The 19,156-nt window shown below is 39.0% G+C and overlaps 1 protein-coding gene across 5 annotated transcripts in view; it reads right to left on the bottom strand.

Annotated features, from left to right (window-relative positions):
• The window catches only part of UVRAG (UV radiation resistance associated), a 301,403-nt gene that overhangs the window by 76,938 nt on the left and 205,309 nt on the right, over positions 1–19,156 (bottom strand). For all 5 annotated transcript variants that reach the window (XM_059411138.1, XM_059411155.1, XM_059411145.1 and 2 more), the window contains one exon: positions 2,087–2,165. In XM_059411138.1, the coding sequence (XP_059267121.1) occupies positions 2,087–2,165 (79 nt within the window). The remainder of the gene's footprint in view (positions 1–2,086; positions 2,166–19,156) is intronic.

Raw genomic sequence — 19,156 nt, 5'->3', positions numbered from 1 at the left:
AGAAACCATCTATAGTTTAAACAGATGAATAAAACTAGTTCAGCATGCTTGTGACCTTGGTTCAGTTAAGAATAGTCTTGGGAAGTGCTCCAGAGTGAGGACCAAACAGGTACCCGAGCTGAGTCTGAGGTGCAGTGTGGACTTGCCCATATTTTCCACTGCACACAGCCTCCATCTTTGTCTTGTTTTTTGTTTTCAAAGCAAGCTGAACTATTCATAGCGCCTCTTTCTTTTTTTTCTCTGGCATTCCTATGTGATGTGTGTGAGCTCTGTGTGTGTGTGTGTGTGTGTGTGTGTGTGTCCACACGCACATGTGCGCGCAGCTGAAATTTACCAGGAAATCCAGACATTCAGCTCTAGCCTTAATCAGGAGTAGGTTTTAGAATCTTCCAACAGACTTTGGACCTCACCCTAAGTATTTAGGGCAAGAAACAGAAAATAGAGCAAGGAGAGACAAACCTCTGCATTCAGATCAGAAATTAGTTCCACCAACCTTCCTGACATCCTGCCCCCCAGACTCTGGACTCATGTGCCCTTTTCCACACTGGCTGACCTCACCTGGAGGTACTCTCTAATTTACGTAGCCCTCTTCTCCCTTCATGCACTCTTAGGCCACTTCTGCCTTTTCCATAGTATAAAAACTATAATCAGAAAAAAATAAAACTATAATCAGTAGCATAAGACAGCCTTGAAATACAAGTCCTATTTCTTTCTTTCCTTCCTTCCCCCCCCCCCCCCCACCCAAGCAGGCTCTATGCCCTACATGTGGCTTGAACTCATGACCCCAGGATCAAGGGTAGCATGCTCCACCAAACAAGTGAGCCAGGTGCCCCTAAAGTCCTATTTCTTAGACTAAGGTGATTCTCTGCCAAAAGTGGAGAGAGGGAAAGCATCAGGTGTGGGAAGAATGGCACAAGAATGGAAAGATGAGTCACAGGTCAGAGCCTGTGGGCTCGGTAGACTGCCTGAAGTAAAGAACACAGGCTGGAATGGCAGTAATAAGCAAGCAGTATGACTGCGAGGGCGAGGAGTACGCACTTACAAAGGAAATAATTAACTGAAGACTGCAGACTAGAAATTTGATCCAATATCGGAAAAGATAAGAATCTAAATAAAATCAAATTAAACATTAAACTGATATTTGATGAGGGATTGCCAGGCAAAGATGATACCATATGGAGGAATAATTTTAGATCCATCAGGAAAGAATAAGGGAAATTTTCAGTGAGTCTTTATATGCAGACAGATAAAAGGCAGTCTTTTAAAAACAAACAAAAAAAAATCATAAACCTTCTTGCTTCTACTAAAAGAGAAGGTCTGAAGATACAGCTGATAATGTCTTTAAATAACAGTCAAATCCTGGATGCTTATCCATGTGCTATTCCAACTATGTCCAAATAAAAACAATGCAGTGAAGCTGATATTCCTTTACAACTAGAAAATATACGAAACGTCTACCTCTGGAAACACAGTCAAGTATGCTATAGAAATTCTGCATGGCTCTTTTTAAAAAATGAAAACCCGAGCACCTGTTAGTCTTTCTACAGCAAATGGGAAGACTTTATTTAAATGAGATACTAACTGGCTTAATGTCGAGAGAGCTGCAAAAACCTCAGATGGGTTGGAAGGACCACGTGGTTGGTCTTTTCTTTTTGGTTCTTGCAAAACAAGGTGAGGAGACCATTAAGGACTTGCCAGAGGCACTAAACTTTTACTCCATAAACAACACCCAATGCAAAATGAGTCCCTAAAAGTGGTTTAAGAGAACAAACTGATCTAAGAGAAGAAAGCTTTATAGGAAAAAAGTTATAAATGGACATATTCAAGTACAGTCTACTAGCAAGTAACAACTTAGTAAAGGGCTTCTGAGTTTAGAAGGATTTCAATGTGCACCCACTGCTTCTCAGGAGTACTTATAATGGCGTAAAATTAAGCTGTGGCCAAAAAAGAACTTCACATTATCACCGTAACTGGTTAAATAAAACAGTCAACTGTAGTAGTACTTATTTATAAAGAAAGATGGTCAGCAATCCAAGAAGTAGGTTGTATGTGGGAAGTAGAAAAGGAGTGAAGAGAGGTTACTTACCTGTGCTATATTTTTGTTCAGAAGATAGACACCATAATCAAATTGTAACTTCTCCCCTCCTTTTGGATATAATGGAAACCTTAAAAAAAAAAAAATCCAGTAGGATCAGAAGTTTTCCAAAGCTTGAGTAAAATAACCTCCAAGTTGTTGACACAGATAGAAGTTCCCTGAATACAGCATAAATATGTAAAGACTTGGACTACCAGCTGGTTATAGTCCCTGCAACCCATTAGCTTAATATCTTCATAATTAGTCCAATCAGATCAATGGTTCCTTTGTTTAAAAAAAACCTGAGGGATGCCTGGTTGGTTCAGTTGGTTGAACGTGCGACTCTCGGTTTCGGCTCAGGTCATAATCTCAGCGTCACGAGACTGAGCCCTACAACGGGCTCCAAGCTTAGCGTGGAGTCTGCTGGGGTCTTTCTCTCCCTTTCCCTCTGCCCCACCCCTCCTACACATGTGCTCTCTTTCTCTCTCAAATAAATAACTTTCCAAAAAGTTGAATAGATCATGCCACAATGGACTAATACATAAAAAAATGACCCAACTAACCCCAAGAAGTTGAGACCACTATGCTTCATATTTATGCATCATAAACTTACCACTCTAAACTTAAGATCCTAAAAGCTTTTCCTCTAATAATTTGGGCCTGACAGCTCAAGTTATATTAAATAGAAAAGAAGATTAAGGGGGGAAAAATCAGACTTGAAAGCAACATATAAGATTTCTGTTTCTTTCAAGGTGGCCAGTCAAATCAACAGTACTAATATGAGTGAAAATTCATCCAAAATTCACTCACACCCACAGGCGTGCTATTTGTATGTTATTTCTCCAAGTCAATGTCATGCCACAGAGCTCTCATCAGACTTTCCATTTTAGCCTGACTCATTGAATTAACAAAGGCATGAGATTTGTGGATCCTTATCAACATGATGAGTTATTTCAGAAAATAAGTTTCTCTCACTATTACCTTTTCCTTATCCCTGCAAATGAAGAAAATGTTATATTCTACTCATATCTTCCCAATTCTCAAGACCAAACATACATTTCTATCCTCTGAAATAAACACACAAACACAGATCAATCACAATTTAGATAGGATCAAGAAGAAAACTTCACCTTCTTTAGTTCTGCAATATATGATTATTCTCAAAAATAAAATAATCCTATTGAAATGAATGGAAGGTGACAATTAGTGGACATTCTTAATTTCAACTGTCCGAGGAAAAGGTACATTCCATAAAGTCTGATGGATATTGTTTTCCAGGAAAAATGAAGGAAATAATTGAAAACCTTTATATTGGGGCACCTGGGTAGCTCAGTGGGTTAGAGCCTCTGCCTTCTTCTTAGTCAGGATCCCAGGGTGCTGGGATCAAGCTCCGCATTGGGTTCTCTGCTCAGCAGGGACACTGTTTCCTCCTCTCTCTCTGCCTACTTGTGATCTCTGTCTGTCAAATAAATAAATAAAATCTTTAAAAAAAAAAACTTTATATTAAAATTTTTTAAAAAGATTTATTTATTTATTTATTTATTTGCCAGAGAGAGAGAGAGAGAGAGAGATCACAGGTAGGCAGGCAGAGAGGAGGAAACAGGCTTCTGGCTAAGCAGGGAGCCTGACGTGGGGCTTGATCCCACAACCCTGAGATCATGACCCCAGCCAAAGGCAGAGGCTTAACCCACTGAGCCACCCAGGGGCCCCATATTAAATTCTTGAAAGCTGTTGATTACATATGGTTTCCGAAAGGTAAATTCACTGTGCTATAAAATTACAGGCATTGCGGAATGAGTAAGTTCATGAACTTCTTTATTCTCTACTAAGGGAACACCAAATGTTTCATACATCCATCAAGAAGATAAAGCTTTGTATTTAATTGAAACAGCAAAAAATAAAGCAGGCCATGTGGTGTGTCCCTAAATTGAGATACATAAAAATAACAGCAAACTTAGGATAAGCAAAGTGCAGCACTAGGCTTTCCCAGGGTGTTTGGGCATCATCCAAATTTGTATGAGGTATCTTGCAAAGAAACTACCTAATTGCAAAGACGTAGTAACACAGGGGCCCTCTGGAAGGAATCTATTAGAGTCCCAAAGTTCTGTATTATGTAGTTGTTATTCTATAAACATCACATGTAGACTATCTGCACAGCTTTCCAATCCCACATATATCTACACCTTCAAGTTACCAATACAGAAACAGTACATTGAAATAAGCACATGCTAATAAGCCAAGTCTCTACATTCCTGAAAAATGGGTCTCACAACATGGACTTTATTACTTCATCAGGACTTCTTTATAGAAAAAGTCATAAGGTGTGTGTACATAACATTAAAACAAATCTGAAGAGTGATTAAAGCCAAAGGTTCAAATAGGATAATTTTAAGACAGATCGATCATTAGGACAGAGTTCCTACCTTACATTGCTTTCAAAAAAAAATTTTTTTTAAAGATTTTATTTACTTATTTGACAGAGATTGAGAGAGAGAGAGAGCACAAGTAGGCAGAGAGGCAGGCAGAGAGAGGCGGGAAGCAGGCTCCCTGTGGAGTAGAGAGCCCAATATGGGGCTCAATCCCAGGACCCTGAGATCAAAACTTGAGCTGAAGGCAGAGGCTTAACCCACTGAGCCACCCAGGTGCCCCCAATTGGGAAATTCTTATAGGTTATATTTCATATGGGTTTTATAATAATCTCATTTGACTATAAAAAGCATGCAGTGAAGCAGATGGTCCAGGGTTTTTGTTAAAAAAAAAAAATGATTTGCCTTGATCACCTACTCAGTGGGAGAGACATGACTGGAGTATTAGGTCTTCAATTATAAATTCAGTATTCTTTATCGCCTCTAAATGCTTAAGAGAAGCAGCACAACCAGGATCACTAGAAGAATGGGAGCTCTGGTTCTAAGAGAAATGGTTGAAAGAATAAGAGATGTTCACTCTGGAGCACAGAAGTTGCAGAGAAAACAAACGAAGGACTTCCAGAGAGAAAAAGAATTGTTTTTGTTCTCATGGTTTCAAACAGGGAGAACCGAAGTTAATCGTAAAAGTTACAGGAAAATTGATTTCACCCAGAGTCACTCAAAATCCAAAAGATCCTGGGTCCAAAAGATGGACAACAAATAATGGACATATATTCAGGGGCCTAATAGGCTGAATGGTGGTCCCCCAAAGGTATGTCCATACCCAAATTCTGTGAATGTGACCTTATTTGGAAAAAGGGCTGCCATTAAGTTAAGATCCCAAGATGAGATCGTCTTTAGTTATCTGGGCAGGCCCTATAGCCAATACATGTCTGTATCAGGGCCACACAGAGGAACAGACGCAGAGGTGAACATCATGTGAAGATGGAGGCAGAAATTAGTTGCATAGCCTTACCTGGGACCACTAGAGGCTGGAAAAGGCAAGGAAAGATTCTCCCCAAGAGCCTCTGGAGGGAGTGTGACCCTGCTGATACTTTAGTTTAGGACCGCAGGCCTCTAGAACTATGAGAGAATAACTTTCTGCTGTTTGAAGCCACCAAGTCTGTGATATTTTGTTACAGCAGCCCTAGAAACTGACACACAGGTGAGGGGGGTGGGAGTACCAAACACTGAATGACTCAGTAGACTAGATGAAGTATACCTCCTCCATCTCCAGGATTCTGTAATATTAAATAAGCAAAACTAAATATACTGAATATAACTTCATCTTTCCTTCAGGAACCAAGAAAATATTTCAAGACTGTAATCCAAAGAGTCATGATAGTCAACAGCTAAGGCTGCAAAGTAGATCTACTGAGATGCCAGTAAATGGAATGAGCAAAAAAGAGATTCTTATGTATATGAATTCACATATAGATATGTGTGAATTACTTTCTATGTGTGTGCATGTGTGGTACACGAAGAATGAATTTCACTGAATTTGGAAAAAAACTGTAAAAGGAAGTGACTATGAGTCATTCTTCCTTTAAAAAGATAACAGTTATTAAAAGCACTACCCTCTCCCCAACATAGACAATTTTACAAAGAATTCCAAATTGGTGACGGTTTCTTGCCTTCACCTTCAGGAACCCACATCAAGGTCTGTTCTTTAATGGTTCAACTGGGGATAAGGGCATGATATAGTTAATTGAAATTTTTTATTGTGTATATTAAGATCAATTCTGCTCAGTGCATCTGTAGAAAACGTGACAACATATATACTCAGTATATTTTGAGGTCATGACTTTACTTCAAACTAACGTACTTTCTCCTCTTCAGATTAGTTTCCTACCACCACTTTTATCAGTTACTCAGGCTTAAAATGACATTCAATCTTTAGCCACCTTCTTTGCCTTTTGTATTTGCAATGATTCACCAAGTCAACAAGTCATTTTTCCTTGAAACATTACTATCTCTCCATTCCACTGCCACTCTAGAAAATTCTTTGCTGTTGTATGCATTTCAGGATGTTTTAGCTGCATTCCTGGCTACTCATTAGAAGCCAGAATTATTCTTTATCCTCTTAAGTTTTTTTTTTTTTTTTTAAACTCATGTTGCTTCTCAGCTCTGCTTCCTAATCACTTATTGTCTTCAATTTCCACTCCTCTGCCCAGCTTTCCAGGCCTAAGGGACCAGACCTGTCTGCCTGATGTATGTGCAGCTTATTATGCTCAAGTGGTTTCTTCACAGTCTCAAGACACACGAGCTCATCACTCTCTGCTTTTGCGCACTTACTAGAAATGCTCATCTCCCTTTCCTTCCACCTGGCAGAGGAAAAGAGACTGTTTCACTTGGTCATGACTAAAGAAAAAAAACTCACATTTTGTTTTAAAGGATTTTATTTATTAATTTGACAGACAGAGAGATCACAAGTAGGCAGAGAGGCAGGCAGAGAGAGGGGGAAGCAGGCTCCCCACTGAGCAAAGAGCCCGATGTGGGGGCTCGATCCCAGGACCCTGAGATCAGGGCCTGAGCCAAAGGCAGGGGCTTAACCCACTGAGCCATCCAGGCGCCCCAGGAGCCCCAGGCGCTCACATTTTTCTACTGAGTTGTATAGTATCACTAAAGCCTTAAGTGTGTGTCACTGCAAGTTGATGCTAATGCGGTGACACCATGAGGCAGACCACAGGCACACTTACAGGATGGGAAAGGGCTGCAGTAGAACAAAGGAAAGGGAAAGGAAATAAAGTCAGTAAGGTAAAGGGTCTGGATCATGCCCAGTCACAATAAGGACTTTGGCTTTTACTCCAAATGAGGGGAAACTCTGTGGGATTGTGAGGACAAACTTCAGGGGAGAAGAAAGGAAACATGGAAAGGCCACTGCAAAAATCAAAGCAAGGGAAGAGGGTGGTTTAAACCAGGACAGCAGCTGTGGAAGTGGTCAGAAGTGGCTGAATTGGCCTGTTTTGAAGACAGAACCAACAAGATTGGTTGGCTAATCTTACATGATGTATGGGAGCCAGGGAAGTCAAGGAGAACTCCAAAGTGGTTGGCCTAAGCAACTGACAGAATTTCATCTCAATGTTGACACAAGTACAGGTGGCATTGAAACAGACAGTTAGTGGCTGGTGTGAGGAACAGAATGCGGGCTCAGGGCTGCAGAGGACAGCAGAGGCCAGACAGGGTGAGGTCCTGTAAACCATATGATACCAAGACTATACCCTTAAGGACAATGGGAGAATAACCAAAGACTTTTTTAAGTGTGGGAGTGACAGGATTGGGGTTATATTTTGTAAAGAGCACCCTGACTACTGCAGACCTGGGTTAGAGGTTGCTACAGTGATCTAAGCCAGAATGGTGACAGTTTTGATTAGGATTCCAATAGTGGAGAGGAAAAGATGTGAATGGATTTGCGCTATAATTGGTGGAACTGAAAGGACTTTGGGACAGATTGGTTGTAAAGGTGGTGAAGAGGGAGGAGTCAAAGTTGACCATTTTGTGTTTTGATTGAGTAAGTAGGTAGATGGTGTTATCTGTGAAATGAGACTGGGCACTGGAGGAGAAACAAGTAAATATGTTATTTAGGTGTATAATAGATATAAAATATATGTGTTATACACAATTTTATTATATATAAGGTTAGAAGAGAAATTTGGGGTAAAAATGTTAAGGAATTATAAAAACTGAGATGGAGGGGTGCCTGGGTGGCTCTGTGGGATAAACGTGTGCCCTCAGCTTGGGTCATGATCCTGGGGTCCTGGGATCAAGCCCCACATCAGGCTCTCTGCTCGGTGGGGAGCCTGCTTCTCCATTTCCCTCTGCCTATTGCTCTGCCTACTTGTGCTCTCTCTCCTGTCAATAAATAAATAAAGTATTTGAAACAATAATTGAGATAGGTACTACAGCCATAGATATGAACGAGATGGCCTACAGAAATCATAAAGACAGCTATTTCAGAGCCTTGAGAATATCAACAAGGAATGGTGAAAATGAAGAGCAGCCAGAAAAGAACTAGTCAGAAAGATTTAAGGAAAACCAAGTGTCTCATCAAAAAAGCTCAGAGAAAGTGTTGATTTAAGAAAGACTATATTATCAATAGTTAAATGCGGCTGACAGATTAGGCAAAATGGACATGAAAACATGTATAATGGATGTAATTGTTAGAGTTCATTGGTAGGGAGCTTTGGAAATATGGTAAACACAAGTTTAAATGAAGTAGTGGGGGATGACGGAAGGCTGGTATGAATTCAGGAGTGATGAAGTGGGAAAATGGAGTGGAGAATTTGGCACAGAGAACAGTGAGCTCAGTAACAGGAGGACAGGGTGAAGCACAGCAAAACTTCCTGAGAAGATGAGATGGACAGGCTCTCCATCCTACAGGTGAGGATACAGGAGAAAGATCTGCCTTAGGTGGCAGGTGGGACAACTATCCCATTATAGGAAGGATAAAGAAAATGAAAAAAGCCTGGATAAACACAGTTTATCCATCTGACAAATTTCCACTGAACTCACACTGTGCCAGCTATAGTGCTGGTGGCAGAGACAGGAGGGTGTGCACACACAGACAATGAAGCCTGGAATCCAGTGGAGTACACGGGCATTGCTCATATAATCACTAACAAATATATAATTTATAAATTAAGTACTCAGAAGGAAAGAGCACTATTCCAGAAAAGAAGAAGACAAAAACTAAGAGTCAGGGAAGACTTGTGAAAAAAAGTGACACTCCAGCTGAGATCTCAAAGATGGGTAAAAGCTAAGGGAAGGAATGTTCCAATTAGAGGAAGCAGCATATGTAAAGGCCCCGTTTCAGGAAGGAGCATTGTGCTTCAAGGATTGGAAGGAGGGCCAGTATATTGGACTGAGGCGAGTTGTGCTCAGAGATAAAGCTGAAGCTGGATAGGAGGGAAAATTTGCAGGGCCCCCTACCCTCTAGATATGCCTAGATTATGGTCTGATTCTTTTCCTAAGAGAATCAAGAAACCATGGAAAGACTTTAAATAAAGGTGTAACTTGCTCAGAATTCTACTTGATACCTTCCTTTTTAAATGAGCACTTTCTCTTTGAACTTTCCTGATGATGACAGATTTGCATTTTGAAGAAATTATGGCTGATTACAGTGGAAAATGGTTTGGAGGTGAGACCAGCTTGTTATACACGACTAGGGCAGAGATCATGGTTGCCTGGACTAAGGTAGTGATATTAGAAATGGTAAAAATAAGACTAATTTAGAAGGCTTTTAGGAAATAAAATCATAAAGATTCCTATCTGGTTGGAAGTGAAGAGTGATGGAGAGGGTGGGATCATGGATAACTCTTAATGTTTGTTCTGCTGAACCAAACAGGAGCTTGATCAAATGGCAGAACATCTTGAACAATGTAATGGAACTGCAGAGCACTACTCGGAGCCCAGAAGTGGTTATTAATCACGAGTTTATAATGTACATTGTGTGACTTTCTCTAGACATCTCCTTGGATGCAGCAAGTACAGAGAAAATGGACAGCAGGGCTGTAAAGATGAAAAAAAAAACTACAAGGGGCAAGATGAAGGTGTTACTAAAATAATGGGCCATAACATCTAAACTGGAAAAAAGGGGCCAGGGTCTAAAGGCCACCAAGAGGAGCAATGAACAAATGGCTGAAGGAACGAGCAGAAGGAGAGAAAGTATTCAGAGAGCAAGAATCAAGATTTTGGATGTGAACTGAAATGATGACATGAACCATGAGATTAAGTGAAAACAATGAAATGCAAGAGGTGATTGGTAACAAAGATCAAGAAAATGAAGGCCAGAGTGCTGGATCATCCATTTGGGTGTTAATTTCACCCATAATAGCAAGACCTTGAATAAAGAGAAAGAGTATTTCTCTTTCCCAAATACTCTGCTTTTGCTTTCTCTGTTTCTCAGTTGCCAGAATATGAGTGTAAGGGCATTATAACTGGGAGATTGGTAGGGGAAAGGTTGTATAGTTGAAGAATACATTCTCAAAAGAGAATGGTTCTTGTAGGTTTGCTTTACCAACAGAGTAGTGAGAATCTAGAAAAAGCAATGAGGAGCAAGAACACCCTAACCTCACCTCCTAAATCTGAATACCCAGCATTTTAAAAAAATGAGTAACTACCAATGAGAAGGCTATAGGAAAAGAAGGGTCCTCAGAGAAAATTCAGACTCAGTTAGGCTGAACTCTGATAAGAACCTGAAGATATAGGAGGGTTTGTTGATTATACAGATGCACTTTCAGAGGATCCAGCTGAAGGGCTTGAGTCTGGATCAGAGTCAAGGATGTAGAGGGCATTTTGAGGATGATGGAGATGACAAGACACGATTTTTTAAAAAATGTATGTTCAAATGTCAATTTATTATTTTCTCTTTTCTATCTTATTTAAAAAATTTTATGATAATAAAATATTTTGAAATGTTTCGGTAGGAAGTTGAGGTATTCTCACTGGACAGTTTCTGTCTTCTCTGTAAAATCAGAAATGAGGCAATTTATCAAGCATGAAAGGGAAAATCAGGGATGGGAAAAAAGGAGAGAAGTTCTGATATAGTCACACAGCAGGAGAACTAGTTATCTAGGATGCATTGATCGAGCGGAGATGGAGGAGTCTAAATATACAGCACCAGCAGTCTTTCCAGCTGTTACTGTTGTTCCAGGGGCTAAGTGGACTGGAGGTAAGAATGATGGGATGGGGCGTTTAGGATATTGACAAAAGAGAAGCTATGAGGAAGAAGCTACTACGATAGAAGAATAATGACAGTGGCCTACTAGGGGCAGGATGACGGCTCAAGTCTCTAAGGGGGTACATTAGTGAGTTTTTAAATGATCCTAACATACATCAAAACCCAAAAAATCTAAACAATGTCAATTATAAAATATTTCTCCCAGGAAAAAATATTTTGTCTAATTTCTAAACAACTAGAAATTGCAGTGATTGTTTAATATATATATATATATATATATATATATATATATATATATATATATGCTTCAAATCAGGGTTTTATTTTTTTCATTACCCCCCCATAAAAATTCTATCTATATGGACGTTAGTTCAGAGAGCTCCCAGTTATACAGTCAGCTGAACGAAGTGGACGAGGCTATATACTTCCATCTCTAGTGTTGGTTTTGAAATTTGAATGGTTTAGAATGGTCTGGAATGCTCTGGGCATGTTTGTGTCTCCAAACTGTTCCATGCTACATATTCTTGTGTTGAAACAGTAAATTCAAAGTAAACAATGATGGTAGTGTGTAATTTTTTGTCTGACTTTTTTTCTGGTATAGAGTTTTAGATAAGATTATTCAGATACAAAACTACTGCAGTTGGCCTTAAACAAGGTATGGTGACATACAAGCCTTTAAAATTGTTCCTTGAAGATGGACACACTGAAACTGTGTTCAATAAAAGAGTAAACATATACACATTTTCTCAATGAAAGAAAATTTTCTGCCTTTCTTTTTTTGCCATTATTTGTTTCATTTCATGATCATTAGTGGACACAATTTTATCATATAGAGAAAACAGTATTAAAAATTACCTACTCCAAGGGCACCTGGGTGGCTCAGTCTGTTGAGCATCTGACTGTTGATTTTGGCTCAGGTCATGATCTCATGGTTGTGAGATCCAGCCCCACATTAGGCTCCTCGCTCAGTGCGGAGTCTGCTTCTCTCTCTTTCTCGTTTCTCTCTCTCTCCCCTTATTACTTTTCCCCTCCCCCTGGCCCACACTCTCTTTCTCTTTCTCTCTCTCAAATAAATAAATCTTAAAAGGTGATCCACTCCAGTGTCAAAAACACTAGGTACATGCCCCTGAAAAATGATTTTAAATTGCCACCAGGAAACACAGCAGATATTACTTGCTCTAGACCCAGATATATGGAGGTGTGAGACAAGAAACAGTCTCCCATTAAGACAGCTCTAGGGTAAGTGATATTTTTAGGAGAGAGCCACTTATTTTACTTACATCAAGCAGTTGTATAGTCAGTGGTATATCTGAGTTGTTTACACAATAATATAGTAAAAGGATTGAAAGCTTGTCTATATTATAATCACTGAAGAAGAATTTTAGAAAGCAAAGAGGAAAGATCTAGGGAGGAAGTAAGGACAGTGATAAGAGATTAGAGGAGAAGCAGCAAACAATAACTAACAATGTAGAAATACCATGAGCAGAGGGTGACAAAAGTCCTCACAGGAGAATAAGAAGAGTGATATTTTTTCTTCCCCATCTTCCTCTATGGGAAGAAAAGGGAGAGAGATTGTAGAACAGAAGATCTCACAGGCCAATAAATGAGATTATACTGGATACGACAGGTAATAAGATGCCATCACAAGTTTTTAAAGGAGAAATCATGTAATGAAAAGATTTACATCAGATTATTTTCCTTGGCAATATTAAATATAGTTCTTTAGAGCTGTACTAAAAAGAGAATGGAATTTCAGGGAAACAGAATTCCAAATAATTTCAGTAAGAAGGTTAAAAATAATCCCCATTTTTTAACTTGGTAAGCTGCAGGGTTGTGGAAATTGTTAAAGAACTCAATATCAATTTCCTTGCAGAAACCTTTCAATTTTTCCACACCCTTTTGCTAACTGTTGAAAAATAGTCTACAGGCAAATTTCAGTGAAAAGGACAAAATTAAAGGATGGAAACCATGTCTTTTTTAATAGTCAGTTTTGTAAAATAAAAATTCTGCCAAGAAAATCAAAATCACATTCCACAAAATTAACAGCCATCTTCTATTTGCCTGGGTTTAATAGCACCTGTTTCCCACAAAATCTGCAAACGTTAAAAGACCCCCACAAAATCCTACAATTAAACATGCAAGGTGCATAAACCTACCATACTTGGTAATGCCAGAAGATTTTTCCATCTGGAACAGGAATTCGGAAAAAAGACCATTCACCATTTAGAATTTCTAAAGACAACTTCCCGAAGGGTGCATATAATATAGGTTTGTTTAAACATATCGGTGCACCTAATGGAACAGTCTCTGTAAACTGCTTCTTTATCAGTGCTAGGAAGATAATAGGGACTCCATGTTGTATAACAAAATAATGCATTTAATTATAATACCTATTTAGAAGTGGGGGAAGGAGGATGAGAAAAATAGAAGGGGGATATAAGGCTTTTAAGTTATGAAAGTCAGAGTTCTAAAAGTCTGGCTTTGAAGTCAGGCATAGGCTCAGATTCCAGCTTTTCTATTTACGTGTAGTGTTAACTTAGGCATGCTCTAACCTGTTTCCAAATCTCTACAATGGGTTTAATAATACCAATCTTTCAGGACTGCTATAAGAACTGAATTACAAAAAAATCTAAGAGCCAACACAGTTACTAGGATACAGTAGGCATTCAATTATTATTACTACTATGCTTTATTTCCTGGCCTCACCTCTCCTACATCTATCTCTATGTGCCACAATGGAAGATACCATAGTTTACTCACTTTGCTGCCTCCTGAAATCACACAGTATTCTTATACACCTGGTACTTCCTATCCCATATTTTAGTTGTTTACACAGAAGTCCTATTTTCTCTATTACACTATAAATTCCTCGAGAACGTTAAGTGTTAAGTTCAGAGCCTTACCCACCGTAGGTATTCAACAAATACCTGCAACAAATGAATAAAGACTAAATTTAAAAAATACTGAAGAACAAGTATCTGATGATATACAGCCCTGTAAATTAAAAAAAAAATAATAAAGATTTTAAGACAGAAATATTTTCATCTTTCTTTCTTAACCTTAATATAATATACCTAGACAGTCAACTCCCATTTTTAGAAAGTGTTCCAAACTCTGCTCAAAAGAAAAATTTGTGGGCGGGGGGAGGAAATTTCAAGTTACAGAAGGTGTTTACCATGGATTAGTAGGAAGCAGTGCCTTCCAGCACTAGAGTAAGACAGCCAATAAGCATAGTGACACTACAGCAATGCAGACGCTGATGTTGGGACTCTGTTCTACATTAGCAATACAACAGGACTGTCCTATAGGCACTACGGAGGTGCCCACCATCACACAGTCCTTCTTAATACTCAACAGCCACCAATCCCACTCTACTCCACCTCACCCCTGCCCGGAGTCTGGATTAGTTCTGTCCTCAAAGAACCGTGTACCCTAACACAGTACCCTTTGCATTATATTGTAATTGATTACTCATTCCTTTGAATCTAAGAATGAAAAACGTGAGGCTAAGTCTTAATACTGTACCCCAGTTTCTAGAGTACAGCATCTGGAATATATTTACTTGTGGGATGGACGGAAGAGTGAATGTGGCTGTAGAGCCACAATTCCGATGCATGCCTGTTTGATTCCTAATCCTGTGCTTTCAATTCTACACCACTGTCCCCATCTAGTAATAAACCCATTTTGTGAGTCTGTGTTATTTTGTAAACTTCATTTACTCAAGATTTCTGTAAAAATTCATGGGACTTCCTTCTTCATCTCAAACGTCAGATGTTCATGAAGCAAATAATTTCCAAATTCATCAACTGCCTGGGTAAGCTGGCATCTTGAAAACCACCAAATCTAGCTTTTATACGACAACATTTCGGGTTTACAGCTAAGTTGAAAAGGTGAGATTGTTAACACCAATATCTATAGATCTCATTAAAATCCAAAATGTAACTTCTAAAGTCCTAGTAACAACATTACATATATGTATGACTTTGGGGATTTATACATAAAGAAGAGTGGTTAAAAAACATGGAAATAAACCCAAAATGTTTTGAAATATCCACTTAATTTCACTACATTGATTTTTCAATCATTGTGTACATAAATTTCTTAACTACTTTAGTTTTAAAGGTTAATTTTAGATCATTTATCATGAAGCCTAAAAATGTCTATGTGCTTTCTAGATGTCAAAGCTCAAAATTACATATATAAGTTAACTAAAGTGAGTTTGCTAAAATGAATATGCTGTCTAGGAATTCCATATATTTAGAATATATTTGAGGGCGCCTGGGTGGCTCAGTGGGTTAAGCCGCTGCCTTCAGCTCAGGTCATGATCTCAGGGTCCTGGGATCGAGTCCCGCATCGGGCTCTCTACTCAGCAGGGAGCCTGCTTCCTCCTCTCTCTCTCTGCCTGCCTCTCTGCCTACTTGTAATCTCTCTCTGTCAAATAAATAAATAAAATCTTAAAAAAAAAGAATATATTTGAGAAAGACATATTTCAATTCTGAAATTGCAAAAGGAATCACTTCAACTCATCATTTCACCCAATTTCAGAGCACAGAAAGATAATTTAGTGGCCCTTAAAAGTCCTTCTGTTTAAGTGAAGATTCCACAGGAGGAGAAAACTCCAAGGATAATTGACCTGACAGCAACCAATGCTAACATCTAGGTTGTCATAATCAATCTGCTTTAATTATCAACAAGCTTTCTCCATTTCTGCCCATTTAGAGCTGACCTCTACAAGTACTTACAAGTCATCGAAATCTCATTTTATTTTATAGCCTCATATTTGTTATTGGGCTAATCTTTACCTGTTCTACATCACACAACAGCTTAAATATTTGAATGGCCCAGCAATAAATTTCCATGGTCCCCCTGGGTCAGTCAGATGTTAGCTGTTAAGTAAAGCTAAAAGGATCTATGCTTCATAAATTTCCTTCAGGGTCCACATTTGCTCTTACAGGCTAGGCTTTCAAGCCCAAACATCTTTATAGCTATGTGCAGTGATTTATTAACTCCTCCTTGTTTTTATCCAAAAAGATCAATCACATATGTATCAATAAGCTGGTGTGCTGGTGACTGCTTTTTATTGTACATATAACCACCTGCCTTTAATACAAACTTGAGTCTAAAGCTTTTGTAAGCGCTTGCCGGATTTAACTACCTTCACCTGTTTCTAATTTGGTATAAAACATATGGTTTAACTCTGTTATTTAGTTCTAAGTCAGCCTTTCCTCTTATGGACCCAACAATATAAAACAAACCCAGAGCACAAAAAGCTAAATTTGGTGGATGTTACACACACATACACACACACACACACACACACACACACACACACACACACACACACTTCCCCAATTACTTCTGAAGAGCACTTCTGACAAATAACAGGAATAAAATATTTTGCAGTTATGAAATTATTACATTTCTTTGCAAACAATTAGATATGTCCCCTATTACTCTCAAGGGTTCTAAGAATTATGCCCAAACTACAAAAGTGACTGTTTTATCTCAGGACCTCAAAAAAGGGAACAGCCATATCTGGCTGCCTGTGAGGTCAGGGAAGAGCATTCCTATCTTTACATTCAGGAATCTACATCCAGCCAGATGAAAGCAAGATTTTCTTTTCCCTTCCCTTATTCTTCTATAAATTAGACCAAAAGTTGGAGAGGCGGGGCACCAGCAGAGAGAAAGAACCACCACCTAACCCAGCATGGTAAAGTCAATACTAAAATTAAGAGTGTCTGGGTGATAGGGCAGGGAGGAGTAAATCCTCAGGAAAAAATGACTAATAGAAATGTCTAGGAAAGGCAGAGAAGTCAACACAGCCTCCCACAGCTCTACCAGACTTCTTTCCTACACACATTTACTTTTCCAGTCATGGTGGGACCTGACAACACTGGTCACAGCTGGCATTTAATCTCCCATTCAAATTCCTCTCATCCTTTGAGGCCCAATGCAAAAAACCTCTATCAACTCTACTTCTCCCAACTCTCCAATCAGAATTGATGGTGCTTCCATAAGATTTATTAGTATTTATGCATCATTTGGGAGCTTTCACATATTTACATGTCTCTCTCTTATACAATAATCTAACAGGCACTGAATAAATGTTCACTGAATTGTATTGAATTGGTTTACAAAGAAAAAGATTTTGTATAAATGAAGCACATGGAAATTAATGTCATTTTTATTAAAATAATATTTATACACAAAGTCAAATTTCTCTACAAACCTGAAGTAAAAACATCAGTTTGCATGCTTATTAGCTAATACCTTAACTCTACCTCAATTCCTAGATCCCAGAGCCAATTATTCTCAACACTTTAAGCTGCCTTTCCCCCTTGGTATTTACCCTACATATATCTAATTAATATCCTATATTCCTGTTTCTAAATTCTACTGACAACCTGCTGGGGAAGGATTTAGCTCTCTTACATGCTGCTTCCCCACCTCGTCTCAAAACACCCATATTTCCCCTCCTCCCATTCTCTCTACAACTTTTGGTTAAATCAGTTTAAATCAATATGTAACATTACAGCATCAAAAGCACATAATTACTATTTTGAGCTAAGCTACATAGTATACAATATTTACATCTTCCTTCTTTTAAGCTTGGTTCTTCCTGGAGTTAATAACTATAGTTCATTTGCTAAATTTATCGATGTATACCTCTCACTAATTCAGCCCCTGACTCCCTGAAAGCCATGAAAATTCCCTCTTGATACAGTTAAATACATCAGATACTCTCTCCGTTTCAACTCCTTCTTCAAGTCAGTCCACCTGCTCACTAGCCCAATTGAAAAGCTGACCTGCAAATTCCCTTCACCACCAGGCTGATCCCTTCTTTTCCTTAAATGATGTTTTTACTTGCTTTATTCCCTTGTATTAACAGAACACATCTTCCAGGAGCTCCCTAGAAAAGGTGCAGAGGTAGGTTTTTTTAGGGACTTCCATGTCTGAAAGTCTTTTCTCTAGTCTTACATTTGATTGGTCTGACAGATAGATAAATCGAGGTCATAGGAATGACTCCCGGTACGTCAAGGGCATGCCCCACTGTTTTGTAATTTTCAGTGTTGCCGTTGAGCAGTCAGACACTATAACTCCTATTCCTTTGTATGTATTTATTCCCCTTTGTAAGCTTTCAGAATCTTCACTTTACCTCCAGCATTTTGAAATATCACAGTTCTCAGCACCCAGTGGGCTCTTGCAATCTGAAATCAAGTCTTTCAATTATTGGATTTTTTGTCACATTCTTTCTTGGATGATTTCCCACACTGTTTTCTCTGTTTCTTTTCTGTACACACCTCTCTAGCCTCCTTGCGCTCGGAAGAAATAGATTTCTCAGTCTCTTGTGGAGGATGGAACATGTGAAAGTCCTTATAGGAGGAAAGAGTGCTCATTTTCCTGATGGTTGAATAAGACAGACACTCGAACAACCATCTTGGTACGATGAGGGCCACAACCCAGGGATGGCAGACAGAGAGCTTCACCGAGCCTGAATTTTCTGAAGCTTTTATGGAACTGCCATTCCAGTCCTGGATTACTGATCGGATTTTTATGTGCAATAATAAAATTTTATCTGTTTAAGTCCTTGTTAATTTGAGGTTTCCATTACATGCAGACAAACCCCAAACTGATACTCTTTCCCCAGACTGACGCTTGGAGAGTGACTTGACCAAGATTAGAGTGAGAAGGAGGAGAGCTAACTCAGGTCTTACACCCAAGATTGATACATACATACCTCACTTGCCTGTGCTTTTGCATTACTGAGCTTCCCAGATACCACCAGCCTCCCCTCTCCCCAGACTGAAGGTTTGTGGCAATGCTATGTTAAGCAAGTCTGCTGGTATCATTTTCCCAATAGCATTTGCTCACTTTGTGTCTCTGTGTCACACTTTGGTAATTCTTAACAGTATTTCAAACCTTTTCATTCCTACTATATTTGTTAGGGTGATGTGTGATCAGTGATTACAAATTGCTGAATGCTCAGATGATGGTTAG

Source organism: Mustela nigripes, chromosome 1 (assembly GCF_022355385.1).
Source record: "Mustela nigripes isolate SB6536 chromosome 1, MUSNIG.SB6536, whole genome shotgun sequence".
NCBI classification, from domain to species: Eukaryota; Metazoa; Chordata; class Mammalia; order Carnivora; family Mustelidae; genus Mustela; species Mustela nigripes.
Note: the sequence above shows the minus strand (reverse complement) of the source record. Positions and strands in the feature narration are given on the sequence as shown.